This window comes from Dermacentor variabilis, chromosome 5 (assembly GCF_050947875.1).
Source record: "Dermacentor variabilis isolate Ectoservices chromosome 5, ASM5094787v1, whole genome shotgun sequence".
Lineage (NCBI taxonomy): Eukaryota > Metazoa > Arthropoda > Arachnida > Ixodida > Ixodidae > Dermacentor > Dermacentor variabilis.
The window spans coordinates 29,658,892-29,677,690 of NC_134572.1; the positions used below are offsets into that span (position 1 = coordinate 29,658,892).

The 18,799-nt window shown below is 43.5% G+C and overlaps 1 protein-coding gene across 7 annotated transcripts in view; it reads right to left on the bottom strand.

The window, feature by feature from the left end:
- Positions 1–1,100: 1,100 nt before the first annotated feature.
- The window catches only part of LOC142582392 (zinc transporter ZIP12-like), an 81,948-nt gene continuing 64,249 nt past the window's right edge, over positions 1,101–18,799 (bottom strand). For all 7 annotated transcript variants that reach the window (XM_075692055.1, XM_075692056.1, XM_075692061.1 and 4 more), the window contains 8 exons: positions 17,631–17,793; positions 15,377–15,546; positions 13,579–13,755; positions 12,542–12,637; positions 7,396–7,477; positions 6,707–6,859; positions 5,811–5,998; positions 1,101–4,134 (listed from right to left, as the gene is read on the bottom strand). In XM_075692055.1, the coding sequence (XP_075548170.1) occupies positions 4,006–4,134; positions 5,811–5,998; positions 6,707–6,859; positions 7,396–7,477; positions 12,542–12,637; positions 13,579–13,755; positions 15,377–15,546; positions 17,631–17,793 (1,158 nt within the window). In that variant the 3' untranslated portion in view covers positions 1,101–4,005. The remainder of the gene's footprint in view (positions 4,135–5,810; positions 5,999–6,706; positions 6,860–7,395; positions 7,478–12,541; positions 12,638–13,578; positions 13,756–15,376; positions 15,547–17,630; positions 17,794–18,799) is intronic.

The window sequence follows — 18,799 nt, forward strand, 5'->3', positions numbered from 1 at the left end:
TAAATCGTTTCTGTGTTTCCACAAGAGTCGCACATGGACGTATCCCCCCTTCCAATGCGGAACAAGTAGGCCTTCGTAAATGCCACCCCGAGCCAGAGGCAGCCTAATATTGTCGCCTCAGAGTGAGAAATTTTCGATGGCACTTGTAGCTTTAAGGATGGATCCAGCCTATGAAAATGACACTTCGGGAGGTTGGGAGAAGACCAGTATTTGTATGTCCTAGCTTTAGCTACAATATGAAGCTTTTTTGCAGCGTCGGTTCTTGATAAGGGGATTGGAACTGGTCTCGCATCCAGATGGGCAGACCGGGTGGCTTCGTCGGCGAGGTCATTACTAGCAATGCCGGTATGTCCAGGTAGCCACAAGAATATAATTTCATGCCCTTTAGCGATAGCCTGATGGTGATCTCTTATTTCTTATGTCAACTCCTCATGAGTCCTATAGGGCGAAATGCAGACTCTGAAGTGCTGCCTTAGAGTTGCAAAAAATGACCCCTTTCTGAGGTATCTCTTGCAAGAGATATTTGACAGCAGTACGCAGGGCAGCAAGCTCTGCCGCTGTTGATGTTGTCATGTGGGACTGTTTGAATTTGATTGTGATTTTCGTAGCCGGAATGACAGCGGTACCTGAAGAGTCAGAAGGTGAGACCGAACCATCAGTATAGATGTGTATTCAGTCCCCGTATGTCTCATTGATCAATAGCAGCAACGCGCGGATAGCACAGGCTTCCGAGAGCGAAAGCGTGGGTGACGGGGCGTCCCGGTGATGGCCTCTCCCCTCACGCAACGCCTGCCCGCTATCGTGGCAGCAGCTGTTCCCTTTCTCCCACTCTGCTCCGTCGAGGGGCGCTCATGACGCGGTGTCGCAGCCAATGGAAATTTAGGCGTCGTTTTTCGTTTGTCCAGATGACAAATGCTGGCTCTTTCACTCAATGGGCGATTTCATGATTTCCCATCAATAAATAATTAGTTGGTGCTTTGTTTCAGCGTTTAGAAAGCTTAACAAAGCAGAGTAATTGCACTGAACGGCGACGAAGGCCTCGGTGCAACACAGTGCGAGAAATAATTCCTTGCACGACAAACATAGACGTTCAACAAGTCACTTTCTATCAAACAAAAATTTATTGACATTTGTGATCTTTGTGGTCCCATGCAAACGACAAAATTAATGCTAATATGAACAGAACTATCACATTTCTCATAACCGTATTTTGCAAGTATAGAACAAAAATAGAACATTCTCAATGTGCTTAAGTACAATACTGGATTCATTCGCAAACTGATGAGTAAGAAGCCTAAATACAAACATTCATGATATTTACACAGTGAATACATTGACTTACTCAAAACGTATTTCGCTGGCGTAGAACATTTCTCGTTGCATTGCGGATTATAAAAACGTACTAGAATACCTAACAAACACCGCATCTCCAAATTTTTTGCTCGTGAAAAACTTTTCTGTTAATTGTGCATCGTTATAAGCATTTGAAGCTGCAATAAATTTATATTTAATAGCTGAAACCAGTGAGCAAGCTACTTGCAGCATATTTGCCCCGACGTCATATTGGCAATCGCCAAAAGCAGTCATGCGTAGTGTATAGAAAGCTACCGCATATATGGTAGCGTATTACGCAATAAACGTGAATTACCAAGGAGTTTAAGCGCGTCATCGATTGCTTCAAGAGAAGATTGAAATTGATTTGGTGATATTTAGTAATTCTTCATAATGTGAAGGGAAATTCATGAATACAATTATAGTGCGACTTCTGACATGAGCTGTAAATCTGTTGCCGTAAAATGTGAAGCACATTGAATGGTAAATGTCCCCTCATTATTCATTTGGCAAGCAATACGTTTTCAAGCAATAAAAGCAGCCTTGCCCAAGAAACATTTAGAGCAGCTTAAGCAGTCGAAAAAAACGAATTAAAGAAGTAACGAAAAATTAAAATTCTAACTTGCTTTAATAAACCAATGTTAACATAAAATTTCTGTGAAAGAATGTGACCGCGAAACTCAGGACTACGTGTTGCTTTAGTAAGGGGATATATTGGGCCGCCGTCAAATACGAACGTGCTCAATGCACGTATAGGTAGTATAGCTAGCTGCAGGGTGCTCTTTCAATCAAGAGCTGACTAGTAGATTTCGCTTCGCTCCTTGCTACGCATTTATGAACAGATGATCATATTTCGGGCGTCTGGTACGTTGTGGAACGTTTTGTGCACACTGAAGGAAGACAAGGACACAAAGCCCACACTGCGCTTGTCTTTGTGTCCTTCTTTTGTTATGTTCGTCCAGGGCGCGCAAAACTTTCAACAATGTGGTCATACAAACTAGCCCGCCTTTCAGTTTTGGTGGTACGTGATCTTTCCAAAAAGAAGATTATAGTGATTTCCCTAGAAAAACTAAATTATTTCGCGAGAAGTACCAAGGATGTTAAGAAAGCATACAAAAATAGGGCATGCACATTATACTGAAACGGCGTGAGCTCCAGTGCTCTTGCTTTTAACGATTCCCCAAAGCACTAACGATGCGTAGAAAAAATTCGTAAGAACAAATATCGTTTGGGTTACCCTTGCAAGTGTCGTACAACAAGTTTGTCTTCCTGAGCACAGCTGCAGCGTATTCGGGAACGTAGTCAACCACTGAATGAGCTGAGCGTTTTAACGGCCTTGTAATGACAAACCTCGTCTAAGTTACTCTTGCAGGGGCTTATAACAAGTTCGTCTTTTTGAGCACCATTACATGCGCTCGCGAAAGTACCCGCGCGCTGACAGTGCTCAGCACTATAACGGTCTTTTATAAGAAGAAACACCGCTTAAGTTAACACAGCGGGCGCCTTATAACAAGTTCTTCGTTCCGAGCACTACTACAGCGCACTAGGAAAAGCAGCCAAGCGCTATATGTGCTTAGCACTATTCACATAAAGCCGCGCCGCTATAGCAATACTTTCGCCGAACTTTAACGCGAAATGGGCAAAGCAATGATACCAGCTACAACATTTGAGCCCCTTTCAACACTGCTCTATTTTTTTAGTATACCTATTAGGCATCCTAAATGGCCTCGCCATGCAGAAAGTAAAATGATGCTGCTGCGTTACAATAGCACCCATCACACTAATATACCCGGTATAATGAAAACGAAAGCTTCGTTAGCTTTTGCTCCTGCTACGTCATACACGAAGGATAAAGACAGTGTACCATCCTTGTAATGTAATAATGCAACCAACACTAGTTTATATTATCACACAGACTTGTCTTTGTAATACTTACTCGTAAACCTCCGAGTTGCCCTGCTGTCAACACTATTATCTGCTTGTCGAATCCTTGTGGCATGCAGGAACAAACGTCGCGGAATAAGTCTCCCTCACTTTGCAATAAGAGTGACGTTTTTTTTTGTAATACGAACTTAATTTTTGAACTTTTCAGTTGTCGTTTCTTGTGTTTCTATTTGGCACCTATCCTCTGTGTTAGCAATTAAAACATATCCCCCTCTCAGACACAACCTGCAGCATCAGATCATTTCCAGCTATAGTGTGCATTAATTTCTGTTATAGGATTTTTTTGCAGACATAAACTCAACAAATAATCAAGAGGTTGATTCAGTTAAGTATGCAGATAAACACGACTGCATAACGGTATTGCACTGCTGTGAGTTGTCTATTTAGACAAAAGCCATGTAAAGAATTGTACGTTAATAGATGTCAGTGAAAATGAGTCATGCTGCCTGAGATGTTGAGCAAGAAGGTGAAAAATGGTTGCTAAAATGGATGATTATGCTTGCAACAACACTGCAGAAGTTCGGTAAGCGACTCGTAGAATGAAGCCCGTGCTAGGATAGTCTGCAAAACATGGTACCGTGAGCAGCTATGACACACTTCGCCAAAACGTCCACTGCAAAGAGTCACAACACTGAAAAGTTCACATTTTTCGTGCCACAAACACAGGCTTCTTGAAGAGGGCGCGTCCGCGAAGTACTCTTAGCCAACGGAGGAGAGCACTTCGCATGGTTAAATGTTGAGCTGGTCTTCGTATATGGCAATCACACACATAATTCCGACGCCGGCCAGCACTCCAATGTTCTTGACTATGAACATCTTGAAAGGACTCTTCCCTTTGTACTGCTTCAGCTCGGGCAGCTGGAAAAGAAGAAAATGTGTAAACGTTGAGATACGAGTTTACTATGGAGACCAGATAGTCCAAATAAGCATTTTTATTATGCTACAAGAATCACGCCCAACAAAATGCTGTTCAGTCAGATAACTTAACATGGCTGATATTTTAGCAAATTTGTATGGACTCATGCTACTGAAAGGCCGGCATGCAAACGCCGACACAGAAAGTAATGAATGCGTTTACGCTGTCGTTTTGGTTCCTTCATGTGTACGTGCATGCACGCCTTCCTTTCAGTTAGGCGAACTGACGACATTTCACATTTAATTTTGGCTCGTTTGAAGTTATACTTTACGAGGTTCCTCTTAGCACATTTTTCCACTCATAAATATGAGCACGTTTTCTAGACAATCGTGTCCAACACCAAAAATAGTATCATATTTTGACGAGACAGACAAAGTGTCGACATACCTGCAAGCCATACCTAATGTCATTACCGAAGTGGCAAAAGCTTGATCCGAAGACCCTTTCACATTACGGGTAATTGAAGCGCTAACGGGGATCTCTAATTGATATATTTTCTGATAAGTCAGGGAGTTTGCGTATCCACCAAGAACCACTGACAGTGTTCACTCCTAGCTTAACTACGTCGACATAACGTGGTAGGTTTTCATGTTTGCGCTGTAACAATTAACTTATCAGTCTATCAAAGTCAGCGATGGTAAACGCTACGGGAAAGACATTACGTGACGTATTTTCCTAGACATAAAGTACTTTGAATGTATTTAGTTAATAATAATATATAAGGTCATAAACATCACGTGTAATGTATGTCTTAGCTAGGACGAGTAAAACAAGCCTACGTTGGTATACAATTTGTTTTAGCGAACAGAAGCTAAACATTCGAGAAAGCAGCAATCCCACATTTTATGAACATGAGTTGGTATCAAACAGACGCTGACACATTGACTGCTTTGCGATTTAGTAATGCAACAGCACAAGAGAGATAATATTCTTGGTAAGGTTAGAGAATAGTGAAGCGATACTATCCTTTAACTACACACAACAAGGTGCTGGTACTATAAATGCTTAAAATAGATCAGTTGTCGAACATTAGCTTATGGGATTTTACGTGCCAAAACCACAATATGATTATGATTTTATGAGGCACACCACAGTGGGAGACTCTGGAAATTTGGACCACCTGGGGTTCTTTAACATGCACCTAAGTCTAAGTAGATGGGTGTTTTCGTATTTCGCCCCCATTGAAATGCGGCCGCCGCGACCGGGATTCGATCCCGCGACCTCACGCTTAGTAGCCCCACACCATAGCCACTAAGCAACCGCGGCGGGTAGTTATCGAAGAAAGAGCAAGGGAAGGTAACTAGCGCCAAAGCCATCAATTCGTATTTTAGATGCCAACAACAACTATTGTTAGTGAAACGATGATACGATAAATAACGTTAAATGGCAGTGTATGTATATCTTAAAGATGTCAAGCTATAGCGAACGCAAATATTGTCTCTTCAATTTTAGTTCCCGTACTGCAAGCAAAGTGTTCTTAGAATCGCTTCCAAAAAGCGTTGTCAGGCCTGTCAACCGAAACTTATTTCTGCTGACACTGCATTGCATCAAGAAATCAAAACGCGCCACTTGTCTTATGCATAAGACATCGCACATCGAGCACAATATATGCGCTCACCATGTCTACGAGTGCTACGTAGAGGAAGATGCCCGCGGTGACGGTGAGGATCCAGTCTCGTGCAGCTACCTCTTCACCCAACAAGAATCCTGCGTAGAGACCAGCGAACGCCGCCATCGCGGACAGGAAGTTGAGTAGCAGTGCGCGGCGATAGCCCAGCCCGGTCGAGATGAGCACCACGAAGTCGCCTGCGAAAAGTACAGTGGAGGTAGCGTAAGTACATACACGTACATATGAAGAGGATGATACCTTTCATTATGTACTAGTTTTTTTAAAGACATAGTTGATGTCCCGGTTATTCGCTCTTTCGCTTTCATCCGGGACCTGTAAAATAAATGTAATGTTTTGTTTCGTTTGGTTTTTTTTTCCTTCGGGGGATTTGCCGCAGGACATATGTAGTTAAAAATAATGAACAGAAAGGGCCAAATAAATTCCGTGGGGTAACGTGCCAAAACCACAACTTATAAGGTGCGTATGCTGTAATGGATGACTCCGGAATAATTTTGACGACCTTCGTTTCATTAACAGGCTCGCAAACCTACGTTTTTGCATTTCGCTCCGTTCGAAATGCGGCCGTCGACGCAATCGAACCCGCAACCTCAAACTCAACAGAGCAACGCCATAACCATGGGACTACCGCAGCGGGTGCTAAAATGGTCATCAAACAAAGACATGTAGCCTTGTAAGAAGCAAGTAATGCCGAAATAACGTCCGAAAATGCGGTCACGAGGTTTCCGTTAGCGTAGACTCAGAAATACAGGGAAGCTGCACAGAATAACTGTCTGATGCAACTCACATTTGAAGGTATCCTGGTGAGACTGTACAGAAGAACATTCAGAAGAGTTCCAAAGTGTTCAGGAACAAAGTTTTTACTAAGTAACAAGGTGTTTTCTCACCAAACTCGTGTGGCAGTTCATGGCAGAATACGGCGAGGGATGTGGAGAGACCACTCTTTAGGCCCGAAGAAAAAGCAGCGCCAATAGCCAAGCCATCAGCAACGTTGTGGATGGCACCGCCGATGATCACCATGGTTGCCAGCGTCGACATACCTGCGCGTCTTACCTCTTGTCATCACCGAAATAGCAGAAGCTTCATACAAATAACTTTTCACGTTATGACTATGGGCGTCTATAATAAATAAAGGAGGCTTTATTATGGCTGCACGATTGATCAACGCAGCGAGGCTACCACAGATATAACTTCCGCTTTCAGTGCCGGTAAGACCCAATGCTCAAAACATGTATGCTGACCCCCATTCATATTGTACAGTGTACACTTTCCTCTATTTTTTTCTTTAGTGAGGGGTTAATGAGCGTGTTATTGAAGGGTGCCGTAGACATAGCTACACAAACAAGTACAGTAGCATTACAGCATGGCTTACAAGGATGGAACCAGACCGAATCATTATATAGGGATGAAAACAATGAGTTGCGTTAAAAGCACTCACATTCGATTCAGATTTGCATAATGCATGAGTGCGAAAGCGCAAGGGTAGTTATTAGGCACATACGACACAATGGTAACGATATCATGCTAAGAGTCCCCTTAGACACCACAAGAAGAGGTATCCTGTGCTAGTGCTCACCACAACAAAGTGCTCGAGACTTGAGCACCGGAACTTGTGGATTCTCTTCAAGTGCTAACGATGGTGTGCTCGAGCAGTGCGCCTGTAAAACGGAGAAAATAGGCAAGAAGACGTTAGTGTAGAAACGAGACGTGTTCGGCTGCTTACTGGTTTTCTATCATGAAAAGAATTAATGTTTGACACGGACACAGAGGCTACACCGCACCAGATGCCTGGATACTTATCACCTGCCTCTTCTTTCTGCTTCTCAGAGCCTGCAAAACCAACGCTAACCCGAGCTTCGCAACCTGCAGAGTATCACTGTAACCGCTCACGGGTGATGAATTTGCTCCATCGGCGCATGCAGTGCTACGCTGAGCACGCTGCTATATCGCCACCATTCAGGAACTGTACCACTCCCAGGAACGAGAGCGTGTCATACCTCCATGCCCTCAGCAAAATGACCCTCCGTAACTTTAGACGGGCTTACACGGCTACACTGGCGAGACAATGAATATTCGGCAGCCATCCACATGAACGCTATGGGCAGAAGCAATTTCGCCGAATTATGGTGGCGGCGGTTGAGAGGCACCGATGTGCATCACAGCTTGAGAAGGTTGGGCACTAAACGCTGCCTTTCCCATGGCATAAAACGGCGACTTCAGACTTCAGTTTTTCTTTCCAGTGTTTCTTATGTCCTGTGCTGCTGAACGACGCGTGTAGTGGACGCACTTGAGGCGTGCTACGGGCTCACCATACCATACGGAGTGTTGGTTAAAGGGAATCCTTACGGCCAACGTTTACATACAACAGCAAGCTAGACGAGGTGACATGAAGATTAACTAAACATTTTTTTCTAAGTCACTTCAACCAGCAAACATAGGGAGTTCAATGCCCAGTTTAAGCGCGGGCACCGGCAAACTTGGGCTGCTTGTCTGATATTGCTCGAACTTATACTAGTACTCCGGAATTCTTCTGCAGATGCTTGCTGATGATGTAAACTGTGACTGCAAAAGATGGTTCCTTCAAGAGAGGCAACCGGATTCTTCTCATTATCATAGCACAAACCCAGCAGTACAATGAGGGCATCGCACATTTTCGTACGACGAAGACAAATGGTACGACTAGATCAAATCCGAAAGTGTGTTGTTCTTAAAATTCAACTGCAACTCTAAGTATAAAGTATTACTGTTCTGATATAGGAATAAAGCACTGATACCATACTGAGTATTTATTGCAATAAATACAATAATACGTTTCAAATTAAGAATAGACAGAACGCCCTATTGCAAAACCCAGTATCCGGTGTCCAGTGCCATGCCGGATTATGGGCCCAGTGTCACGCGCAGGATGCTTGAGTGCTGGGCAGACACAGCATACTGGGAGGCGCTGGGTCCTGGTGCGAAAAGCAGCTCTAGAGCGTGAAATACGCTGTGCCTGGCCACCGCGTTTTCTTATACAAAATGCAACAGAGATCATTTTAGAGCAACAAAAAATAAAGATGTTTCCACCAGGACTCCATCGTCTAACCTACAGATCCCAAGCCTGGTACTTTAAGACTAGGCCACACCTTTATTCTTCTATATTGCCGGATTTGACATTATACACAAGCAATACACAAAAGATAGAACGTGACAGCAAGAATTTTTCTGGCACGAGATATCAAATTTTTTTTCAATACCACCACTTTATCTAGCATGTTAATCTATGTTGGCTGTTCAGGGAGTCCCCGATGGACATCCCTGAACCATATTACACTTTCAATGAAGTGATCACGTGTAGGTAGAAAATTGGCATCGGTATTGTTGAACTGTGTTCTAGGAGGAACTATGGAGGCCCAGAAGCGTTATGGCGTCATACGGAAAAGCGTCTGTTTCTACAGGTAAGAATGTTATTCCATGTGGATCTAAACGTAGCTCTTTCTTTAACGTCCTTTGTAGAACATCCCAGAAAATGATGGGATCCCAGCAATCTAGAAACACCCATGCTCTACCGTTTCAGGTTTCCTGCATAATTAGTTAATGGAACACGCGACAAAAATACCATTGTTATGCATCCATGCTTTAACTGATAAAGTGTTATTGCGTAGTTTAAAGAAAAGGTTTTTACTGAAGGTTGTACTGTCATTTTTTTTACTCTTTTGAGGACATCTCCTGGGCCTCCACGGTATGAGATATAGTAAATCGGTACAGGGAGCATAGTGTCTATTAGGGCTTTATACAGTTTTTCCTAACTACATTGTCGAGGTACTGCATTGAAAAAAGCACATGCAACATTCTGTACACAGGCACCATTTCTCGTAGACAACCTTTAACCATGCTTTCTTCATACGAGCATACAACAAATTCTGGAAGGTGACGGCATGAAAGTACTTGCATTACTGTGCGAAGTAACAAGTCATTCTGATCGCGAAGGTACATAAAGCGCGACACAACTTGTTGCACAAATAAATGTGCCAACCCAAGGCCTCCTTTCTTTACGGGAGAGAACAAGTTTTTGGGGCTGGTTTTTTCCGAAGTCGATTCCTATGTGAAAACGGCGAAGACACGGTGAATTTTTCGTATGTCAATTCGCGAAGCACAAAGCGCATTCACGACATACCATATCTTCGAGGTAAAAAATAATTTACAGTCTGTGTGGCGCGCGAGAACATTGACAGCTGTCGCCCTTTCCACACTTTAGCCTTTTCCTTTGCTCTCGCCGCTTTTTCATTCCAGTACGGCTCCGGGTAGCGATACGAGTCGAGAGGTACGCCTAGATACGTTGTTGCAGTGGTAGACCACCGAAGTCGAGAGAAGTAGCCTGGCGTTTCATCCCATTCACCATGTCAGAACACATAACTCGTCTACCGGTTTATTTGCACCCCGATGTATTTGCAGGTTTCAACTAATACTTCACAAATACTATCTCACAAATACCTCACGAATACAAGTAAGCCTCACAAATACCATATCTATTAGAACAGAATATGCCTATGTCATCGGCATACGCCAAAATTTTCACATGTGTTGACTGTAACTTGAAGCCAGTTATCCATTCATTATTATGGATGGCCTTGCACAAAGGATCAAGCAAGGTAGGCCACGAAGAGTAGGGGCGACAGCGGACATCACTGCCTCACAGAAGACCACACTTGGAAGTTGTTAGTCAGTTCCCCGCTTAAAATGACCCGAATTAAGCAGTTAGCATGCGCCATCCTGACACCATCTGTTAATAAGCTTCCTACGTTAGAATGCTCTAATATGGCGAAGGAAACATCGTCGGAAACACGGTCGAAGGCTTTAGCGAGATCTAGTTGCATCATAGTTGAATCAACACTAGCACATAGTAAAGTGCGGATAATTTTCCATGTCCAAGCGCTGTTTTAGTTTCACCGAGATATGTTTCGCGTAGTTGCGCTATCGCCCTGGAAGCGAATCCTACGCCTGTATCAGAAATAAAAATTTTTCGTATCCAATAGTATGCTTGGAAGTGTCACAACACCGATTTTCGTTTGCGATATGTATTTGAACTTGGAAAAAAAGTCCTAAATGAAGCATCGACCCGGGACGCTGTATGGGCTGTTACTGCCAATTTTGATATTCGTTTCTTGTTCTGCGCGCAAGGGATATGCAACGTTTTCTTAGTTCAATTATCCGTTTCAAGGGGAACGTCTGTCTAGTCACACAAAATACGCCAGAGAAGCATAGGCTAGAGCTGGCAGCCTTGGGCGACAGCACATAGACCTATGTTCATAACGCGTCACATCGGCGCTCATCGCTTCTGGTGCTAGGACTGTAGACATGAAAAAATTGTTTATTTAGGAACATAGATGCGAACGCTGAAATATAGAATAATTTATTCTTGTTCGACTTGTTGATTTCTGAGCCCAGACGGGCCGATAGCGTGTAGACGGACAAGGCGGACACGCTAGGCACACGCTTCGGAGGAAGGGACCGATCTCAGCGCGGGACCTGGCGAATGCTGATATGTGTGTATTTGAGCTTCAGAGCCTTTATGTATGCCTTTTCAGTACTCTAGCGAAAGTGTAAGCGCACGAATCACGTCAGCTTTGTTATCGGTGCGATAATATCAATCAGCGGTAGGCTTCGAACTCGGGCTCCGTTCAAACACGTCTGAACGACTTCTGGATTACTTGCTGACTCCACAACACTGCAACAACGGCGACAACTCGCTGTCATCGGTTACATACAAACTACTAAAGAACAAGGCGGCTTCTGCGTTTGCGTGGTTTCGTTCAAGAATGTAGCTATCCGCCCAGTCAAAAGGGATAATGCAGAAAACGAAAGTGATCTTCAGTGTCAAAAATGCATGCGTAAACAGGGCAGCTGACGCACCTTTATTCCAAGTGCGACAAGAAATAGACTTTTATGACCCCAAAATGTAGCATTATTTAGGACATGAGACTAGTATCTAGCGATGAAATTGTATAAAGCATTGAATATTCAGTAGCGCCTATACTCCTTGCGTACTGGAACCAGTGCGGCACACATGCAAGCAGCGCAGTTTCCAGTGCGAGCTAGTGAACTGCAGCGAGAACTAGCGCGAGTACAGCACAAACTAGTGCGCCCCCGCGTCATGGAAGTGAAACAAGTGTCTCGTCCAGTGTGACCCAGCTCTTATCCAGCGTTCTCACTGGTGTCCCAGTGACTCCTAGCGACCGCCAGCGTACCTAGTGCGATCCACCGTCAAAAAACACGCTGGTTTCACACTGGAAGGCACTGGAATACACTGGTTTTTGCAATAGGGCGTGACTTGCAGAAAAATATTTTACACAAATTATTCAGCTTTACAAACCATCACCAAACAATTGATAACGCTTGTAGGTGCTGAAAACAGCCTAGACCATGTCTGCTTGATCAAGTTGGTTGCAAGGACGACTGGGTCGTGTTCGCCTTCTTCTGGAGGTTGGAAATTGTTCAGTCAAACGTAGTAAGGACATGAAGACGTTCTTAATAAGGCTGTTAAATTTACTTTGTGATTTGCCTCATTGACAAGGAGCTGCAAGTGGCATGACTCAATTCTCCACCGAAGCAATTTTAAGGGCCAACAAACTTTCCCTCGCTCTTTTTTTTCTTGCTTGACACTTGCAATACCACCCTGTCATAGCGCGTCACGCCACTGTACTCTTCGTTTAACACAAACAATATTCAGAACGTATGATTACCAGTTCTACGCTGGACTCCGTCTTCGATGACACTTTTGTCATGTGAAGATCCTCAGGAATGTTCTTGGGGAGGTGACTATGCCCATGACCATCACTCTGCACAAGACATGTAGACAACTGCAATCAAATACACTGAGGTTTTTTTTCTAGACAAAATAGCCAAACATTCAAAAGGTAATGGTTACCGGGTGCCAGAGACCAGGGATACAAATGTGACATTCATATGGACCTAAATGCAGCTAAATATGACATGACGTTCGTCATGGACTATTTGTCCGCATTGCCTTTTAGATGCACATTAGGCAGATGTGAGAAGCACTGCTACGGGCATCTCTAGCGAAATCCTCTTGCCCATGAGCGAAATCAACCAATCCGATAGCCCTTTTACTGCATCATTCGAAAAAATCGCGCAGCATGTTGCAAGCGTTTATCACGTATAACCACGTGCTTATGAGTTAAAGTAACCATTTGCAGCATAAAATCTGGCTATTTTCGACCGTAAGCCCTTTACTAAGCGCACGCCAACGTGCTGCTCGAGATATAGAGAAAGAAAAAACATCTTTATTACGCCTATGCGGGACCTGTCTTCAGATAGCTATTTGTTTATTACGTTAATTGTGGCCTACGATAGTTTGCTTGTTCCTGCGTATTTCTCGCTAGCGTTGTGTCCTTATACCCTAAATTATTCGACTTTGTAGGAAAATTGTATGTTTCTCTATTATTTCATCTTTAATGTTGTTGTTCCCTCATTTATACCACTACAGGCGCCCAAGGAAAATAATTATTGACGTTGATGATAATGATCATGCTGATATGATGATATTTCAGACAACAGGAGATCACGAATCGAAGCAATTAAACATAGTTTATAAGCTGTTACCATAAGTTCTTGCCGTGCCCACGGGCCACAGATTGGCTTTTAACATTCCATGCCAATTTGGCTGAAATTTCATTGCATGCACTGGACTTGCCTACAAGCAGGCACTTTTTAGCGTGAGCATGATGTCAGTCGTGTTGTACCAGTGAGCTAGACATACCTGTTCGCCACAAAATATGGTGCTCAAGGCCTCAAAGATGAACAGGCCGTATAAGGCCCCGACGAGACCTAGCTGCTTCCACAGGTACTCTGGAACCAGGCTGTCTTGGTCGTGGCTATGTGCGTGTGAGTGACCTCCCACTCCATGGTCCGCGTCGTGGCTGTGCAGACCAAGTACCTGAACAAACCATGAAAAGTGATGTTAGTCTTCGCCGTCAAATATAGTACACATCGTGTTCAAAAGTTTAAACGTTGGTAACCAATTTCGGCTGTAAGCTAAGGATTCTTTGAAGTCTGTCGTAAATAATTTTCCTATCTGGTTACATAGTTTAGTATTAAGCCGGGAAAGTGCATTTAAATTTCACTCATAAACGTTTCTATCACTTTTCATTGGGGTCATACAACACTAGCTCTGATCCTTCAATTGAAATAAACTTGAAAAAAGAGACGGCCTTCAATCTACATGTTTAAGTTTTATCAGTATTATAGCTGCTGGTATAGGCTAAGGGTATAGCTAAAAGCGAAAACTTTTTGTGTCGCCAGTGACCAGTTGTCTGTGCCATGGCTGTATGTATATCCACCGGGCCATGTTATTCACCGGACCAAGTTATAAATGAAACTATATAGAGAGTTCAAAATGGACACAGCTTTTCATGCGTCATCAAGAAGTGCCGCCATGCTTCATCTATACGACTCGTTCTGTCTCCAGGCTGCCAGGCGCTCTTGCCAATATCGCAGCAACGCTCGTCGTTCATGGCTTTTTCCGTTCATGCACTGAACTTCTGAGTTATTGTGCCAGCATGTCTTCTTTAAATTTGCGTAAATGTCAAAGAGGAATAGGTAGTTGAAGCCGGCTCCACAAAGAAGACCGACATGAATAAAGCTGGAGATATGACCGCTATTTCATCGGAAATATCTCAAGGAATAAACAATATGTCCACAACTCTTTTCCTCGTGACAAAAGGAAAAATGCTTATGACCCGTTCAGCTACAGACCTTCAAATACCGGGTTAAAAGCTTCTTATCATAAAGTTACCCAAAGTCTCGCGAACAGCATGTTACGGAATTGGCTAGCGAGTGGTGCGCGGTCGCAGTTTCTGTGTTAGCATCCCAGTTTGCGTTCCTTCCGCTGGTCAGGGTGCCTCGATAGAGTCGCTTCTCAGTGGTGGCGCTGCTATTCAGGAACCCTAGTACTGGACGTTTCACAGCGAATCTGCCAAGGAGATTTCCGCAACCGTTCTCGTGCGGCGACGGTGTGCGGCGGCGTGCTCGGTATATGCCAGTCAAAGAACAATCAGCAGCAAAACCTGTGCCCGAGGACCAGATTTTCGCTTTCATAAGTACTTATCAATGATTATAAAGTTATAATGCGTACACTAGACTCTAACAGACTTTTTCGGGCGACTTTTCCAGCCAGTAGTCTGTTCTTGTTTCGCTCGTCACGTTTTACTGGATCCATGGCGGAGGTCAGCTAGCAGGTTGCAGTTGCATGGTTGTGGCGGTGACCGCTGATGGCATGGTCGAGCAACACAGCTGCGTGGGAGCCCCACAGTGGTAGTGTGACCACGTCGTCGGTGTTGAGTCATCGCTAAGACCAGCCAGTAAAAATACCAGTTGTATTTCCGGCGAAGTGTGTGAGAACTCAGTTATACAGCTCTCTTGTCTTTCATGTATCAGTTCCTGAGATTGGCCTACATCTGTGAACCTTTCGTTTTCTTTTTTTTTTTCATATGCCAATATGGCCTTGCGTTACTATTCATTGGCTATCGTTGCCCGCCGAACAGAAGACACGCACCAACCTGTGGTATTAGATGTAGGAACGCGTCTCCAGTCATGGTGCCGAAAGAGAGGCCAATGAAACCCATCATGATGTAATAGTAGGCGTGGCGAGCCAGGCATGGCAGAAGAAGCACCCCCATCAGTGAGCACAGGCTGATAATGAACACCGACAGCGTCCCGTAGCCGTACACTGCGCCGAAAGCACGCTTGCATTGTAAAGTGCACAGCGGTCTGGCCGGCAGCGCCATCGACCTAATACGCAAGAAGGAGTAGACCTTTTGGAGAGAATGCAACACTGTGAAAACGTGTCAATTATTTTGGGACGCCATTCCATATCGTCATCGGATATTCTTATTATTGCGCGTATTTACTAAGGACAAAAATTTAAATACCTTGGTGACCAGTGCTGAGCGGCTCTTTACGCGCCTCTTTTTAATAACAGTAATGTGGAGATCATAGCAGATCTTGTTTACGATGCTTCACAGTGGACAATTAGGCATTCCAAAGAGCTTACGATCAATAAAGTTAGGAGGAAGCGTATTAAGGCTTACGGAAGCACCGCGAGACCAATTCCTGGAGTAATGCTTGGCAAACTTAAACCGTCAATAACTTAAGCGACGCCCCCTCCATTCCTTCTAAGCATTTTACGTCTGCAAGCTTACTCTCGACAACGATAAAGTACCATCTTGGAATAGTTTACAAATAAAAGCAATGATAGCCTTTTTGGGGCACTCGTTTCAAAATGTGACGCACATGTCGTTGATCACGGGAAAATCTGCTTAAACGCAAACACATTTCGTCCGCCCTTTCCGAGTCCGGATTTGAAACTTGGACTCATTCATTTATTTATTTATTTATTTATTTATTTATTTATTTGTTTTAATTATCGCTCTTATTAGGACTACATAGGAGTGTTATTAGACAACACAAAATGTGACAACACACTTTTGGTGTTACCGAAATGAGCTATAACGCCGTAAGCACTGGTAAAACACAATTCATGAATAACAATATACTGGCACTTCATGCAAATGAAATAGAGTGCAACATGATAATGCACTAGTCGAAAATTTTAGTTGCTAGTAACAATCAAAAGCAAAATGAAAATGCTCGTGATTTTCTATAATCACAACATTTGCTGGAAGCGTGTTCCAGTCCTATTCTGGTCTTTTAAAAAAGGAATAGCGACATCAGCCTTACGAGAACTGTTCTTCTTCATGTCTCGTTTATGTAACGGCTTCTATGCTTGCCCCTATATACTGCTATGTACACACATTCTTGCCTATATAAAGTGAAAGAGAAAAAAAACTTTTTTTCTTCCTTGTGAGTACAAAGACAGTAGGTTTGGTTTCTTATAAAGTGAAGATACGAGGGATTCCACGGTAACAGAGTAAATAAAACGCATCGCACGCCGTTGAACCTGTTACATTTTCGTGATAAGTGTCTTAATGCTTGGATCCCATGCGTTTTCATCACATGCGTTTTCAAATATCAGACTTATTAACATTTTGTACGTTGCTAGCTTCGTGTCCGGCGAAGCGGGCTTAAGCGTTCGGCTAATGTAGCCCAATGTTTTGTTACTTTTGCCGGCTATTTTATTAGTATGAGTTGTCCAGGTTAGATATGATGTAGCGTGGATCCCCCAAGTGTCTTTCTTTCCAAAGATGTTGCTTGCGAATGTTAGTTATACCTCTGTAAGTGTCGCTACTAAATCTAACACTGTGATAGTCCAGTGGACCTAGGCACCCACATCATCGGCTCTTCCCAGAAGTGCTAGAGTATAAATCGTGGCTCCTCAGAGCACGGATGTTGACATCGGCGACCTCTTGTAGCTTTATCCTTTTATGATTCGTCTAAGGGTTCAGCTGTTCTTTGTTCGCTCCTAAATGAAGCAATCTAGTGGCAGAGCTCTGTGCCTGACAACACTATGGTGCCCATTAAGTCTTCTACGCACTAATGCAACCCACGCAGAAAATCGCTTTGTAACATAAAACATATTTTACTCCGCGTCTTGTAGTACCAGTTATCAATCTTAGAAAGTACTGGAGAAAATTCACAACCACGTGCTTTGAATTTCCTCATTTCTTGTGGTTTTGTTCCCTCATGAATATTCGAATATGCTGCCCAACACAACTGCTGCATTAAAAGGCGATGTGCTGACAAACAGGTCAGAATACTGGCTTGGTTTATGGTAGTCACATTTGCTCTGTGGAAGAAATTAAACTTGATGGATCTACGCAAACGGGTCATTAAAAAGATTGCAAGGTCACTTACATTCAGCTGTAGTAGGTTTGTGCTCATCGAGCGTAGTTTGGAGGCAGACATCACTGACAGCCTGCTGGATTAGCGCGGGACACAGGTGGAAAAACTCGTGTCGGCTAATGGTGCCATTTTCAGAGAACCCAAATTGTCGAATCAGTTCTCGTGGGGTCCAACACTGCGAGAGAAAAGAGCAACTTTCATCTCGTGCCCCTAGTGCAGCAGCCATATTATAATTACGAGTGTTTCCCAGTCGCCACAATGCTTAATACAATACTACAGCGACATATAAATTCAAAATATTGGCATTTTCATTTGATAAATAAATCTTTTACGCCTTTGCAACCTAGCCACTAAAAACTAAAAGAAACTCTCACTCCTCCTCAAGTTTTTTTCATTGTATTCGAAAGCCTTCTAAGCTTTCAGTCATTCTTTCCCCAGTGTCCAGAAAAACTATTTAGTTACAAAGAAAACAAGTAATAAATGTAATAGTGACCGGCCACAAACCACAAACATTGACCAGTGACCACAAACATTGAGCTTTTATGTATATGATCTAGCTGCAGTTTAACAATATGTAAGCGATCTTTTGAGAGGAGAGAGAGGGGGCGCATAACACTGGATACATGCAGTGCCTGAATTTCCAAACTCTCGACCTCAAGCTTTCTCGAGCACTCCAAATGTTAGGCAGCGCCATAACTTGACTGAGCAATAATACACTCTGCGTTCATGGCGAACCTTAGTGATTCCTATAAGGAAGAGTTGCTTAAAACAACGTGTTCTCTCCATCGCATTTGAGTAAATGCGCAGAGCATTCGGCACCAAAATTTTTGCTCAGGAAATGTTGTGTACAGTTATTGAAGCGCAATAACTACACCACTCAAAAAGCGGTGCTATCATTCAATTGCTTAGGTCGAGGTAGAGTGCCAAGTGTAGGAAGAAGTGAAGGAACATTGTTTGAATACGGGCGCAAATTTCCCAGAAATATTCATGACTTTACTTGCAAAGCTTCTCTTTCTAAAGTGCAGTCTGCGATTGGCAATCACTGCGGCAGTTTCCTCGCCATCACGGCATTCGCTATCCTGATTGCTTAGCGTCCGAATGCCGTTTAATCATGCTTAACTCTTAAGAAAAAGAAATTTCGTGAATAGGTGCCCAGTTACTTTATACCGCTCTTAGCTGGT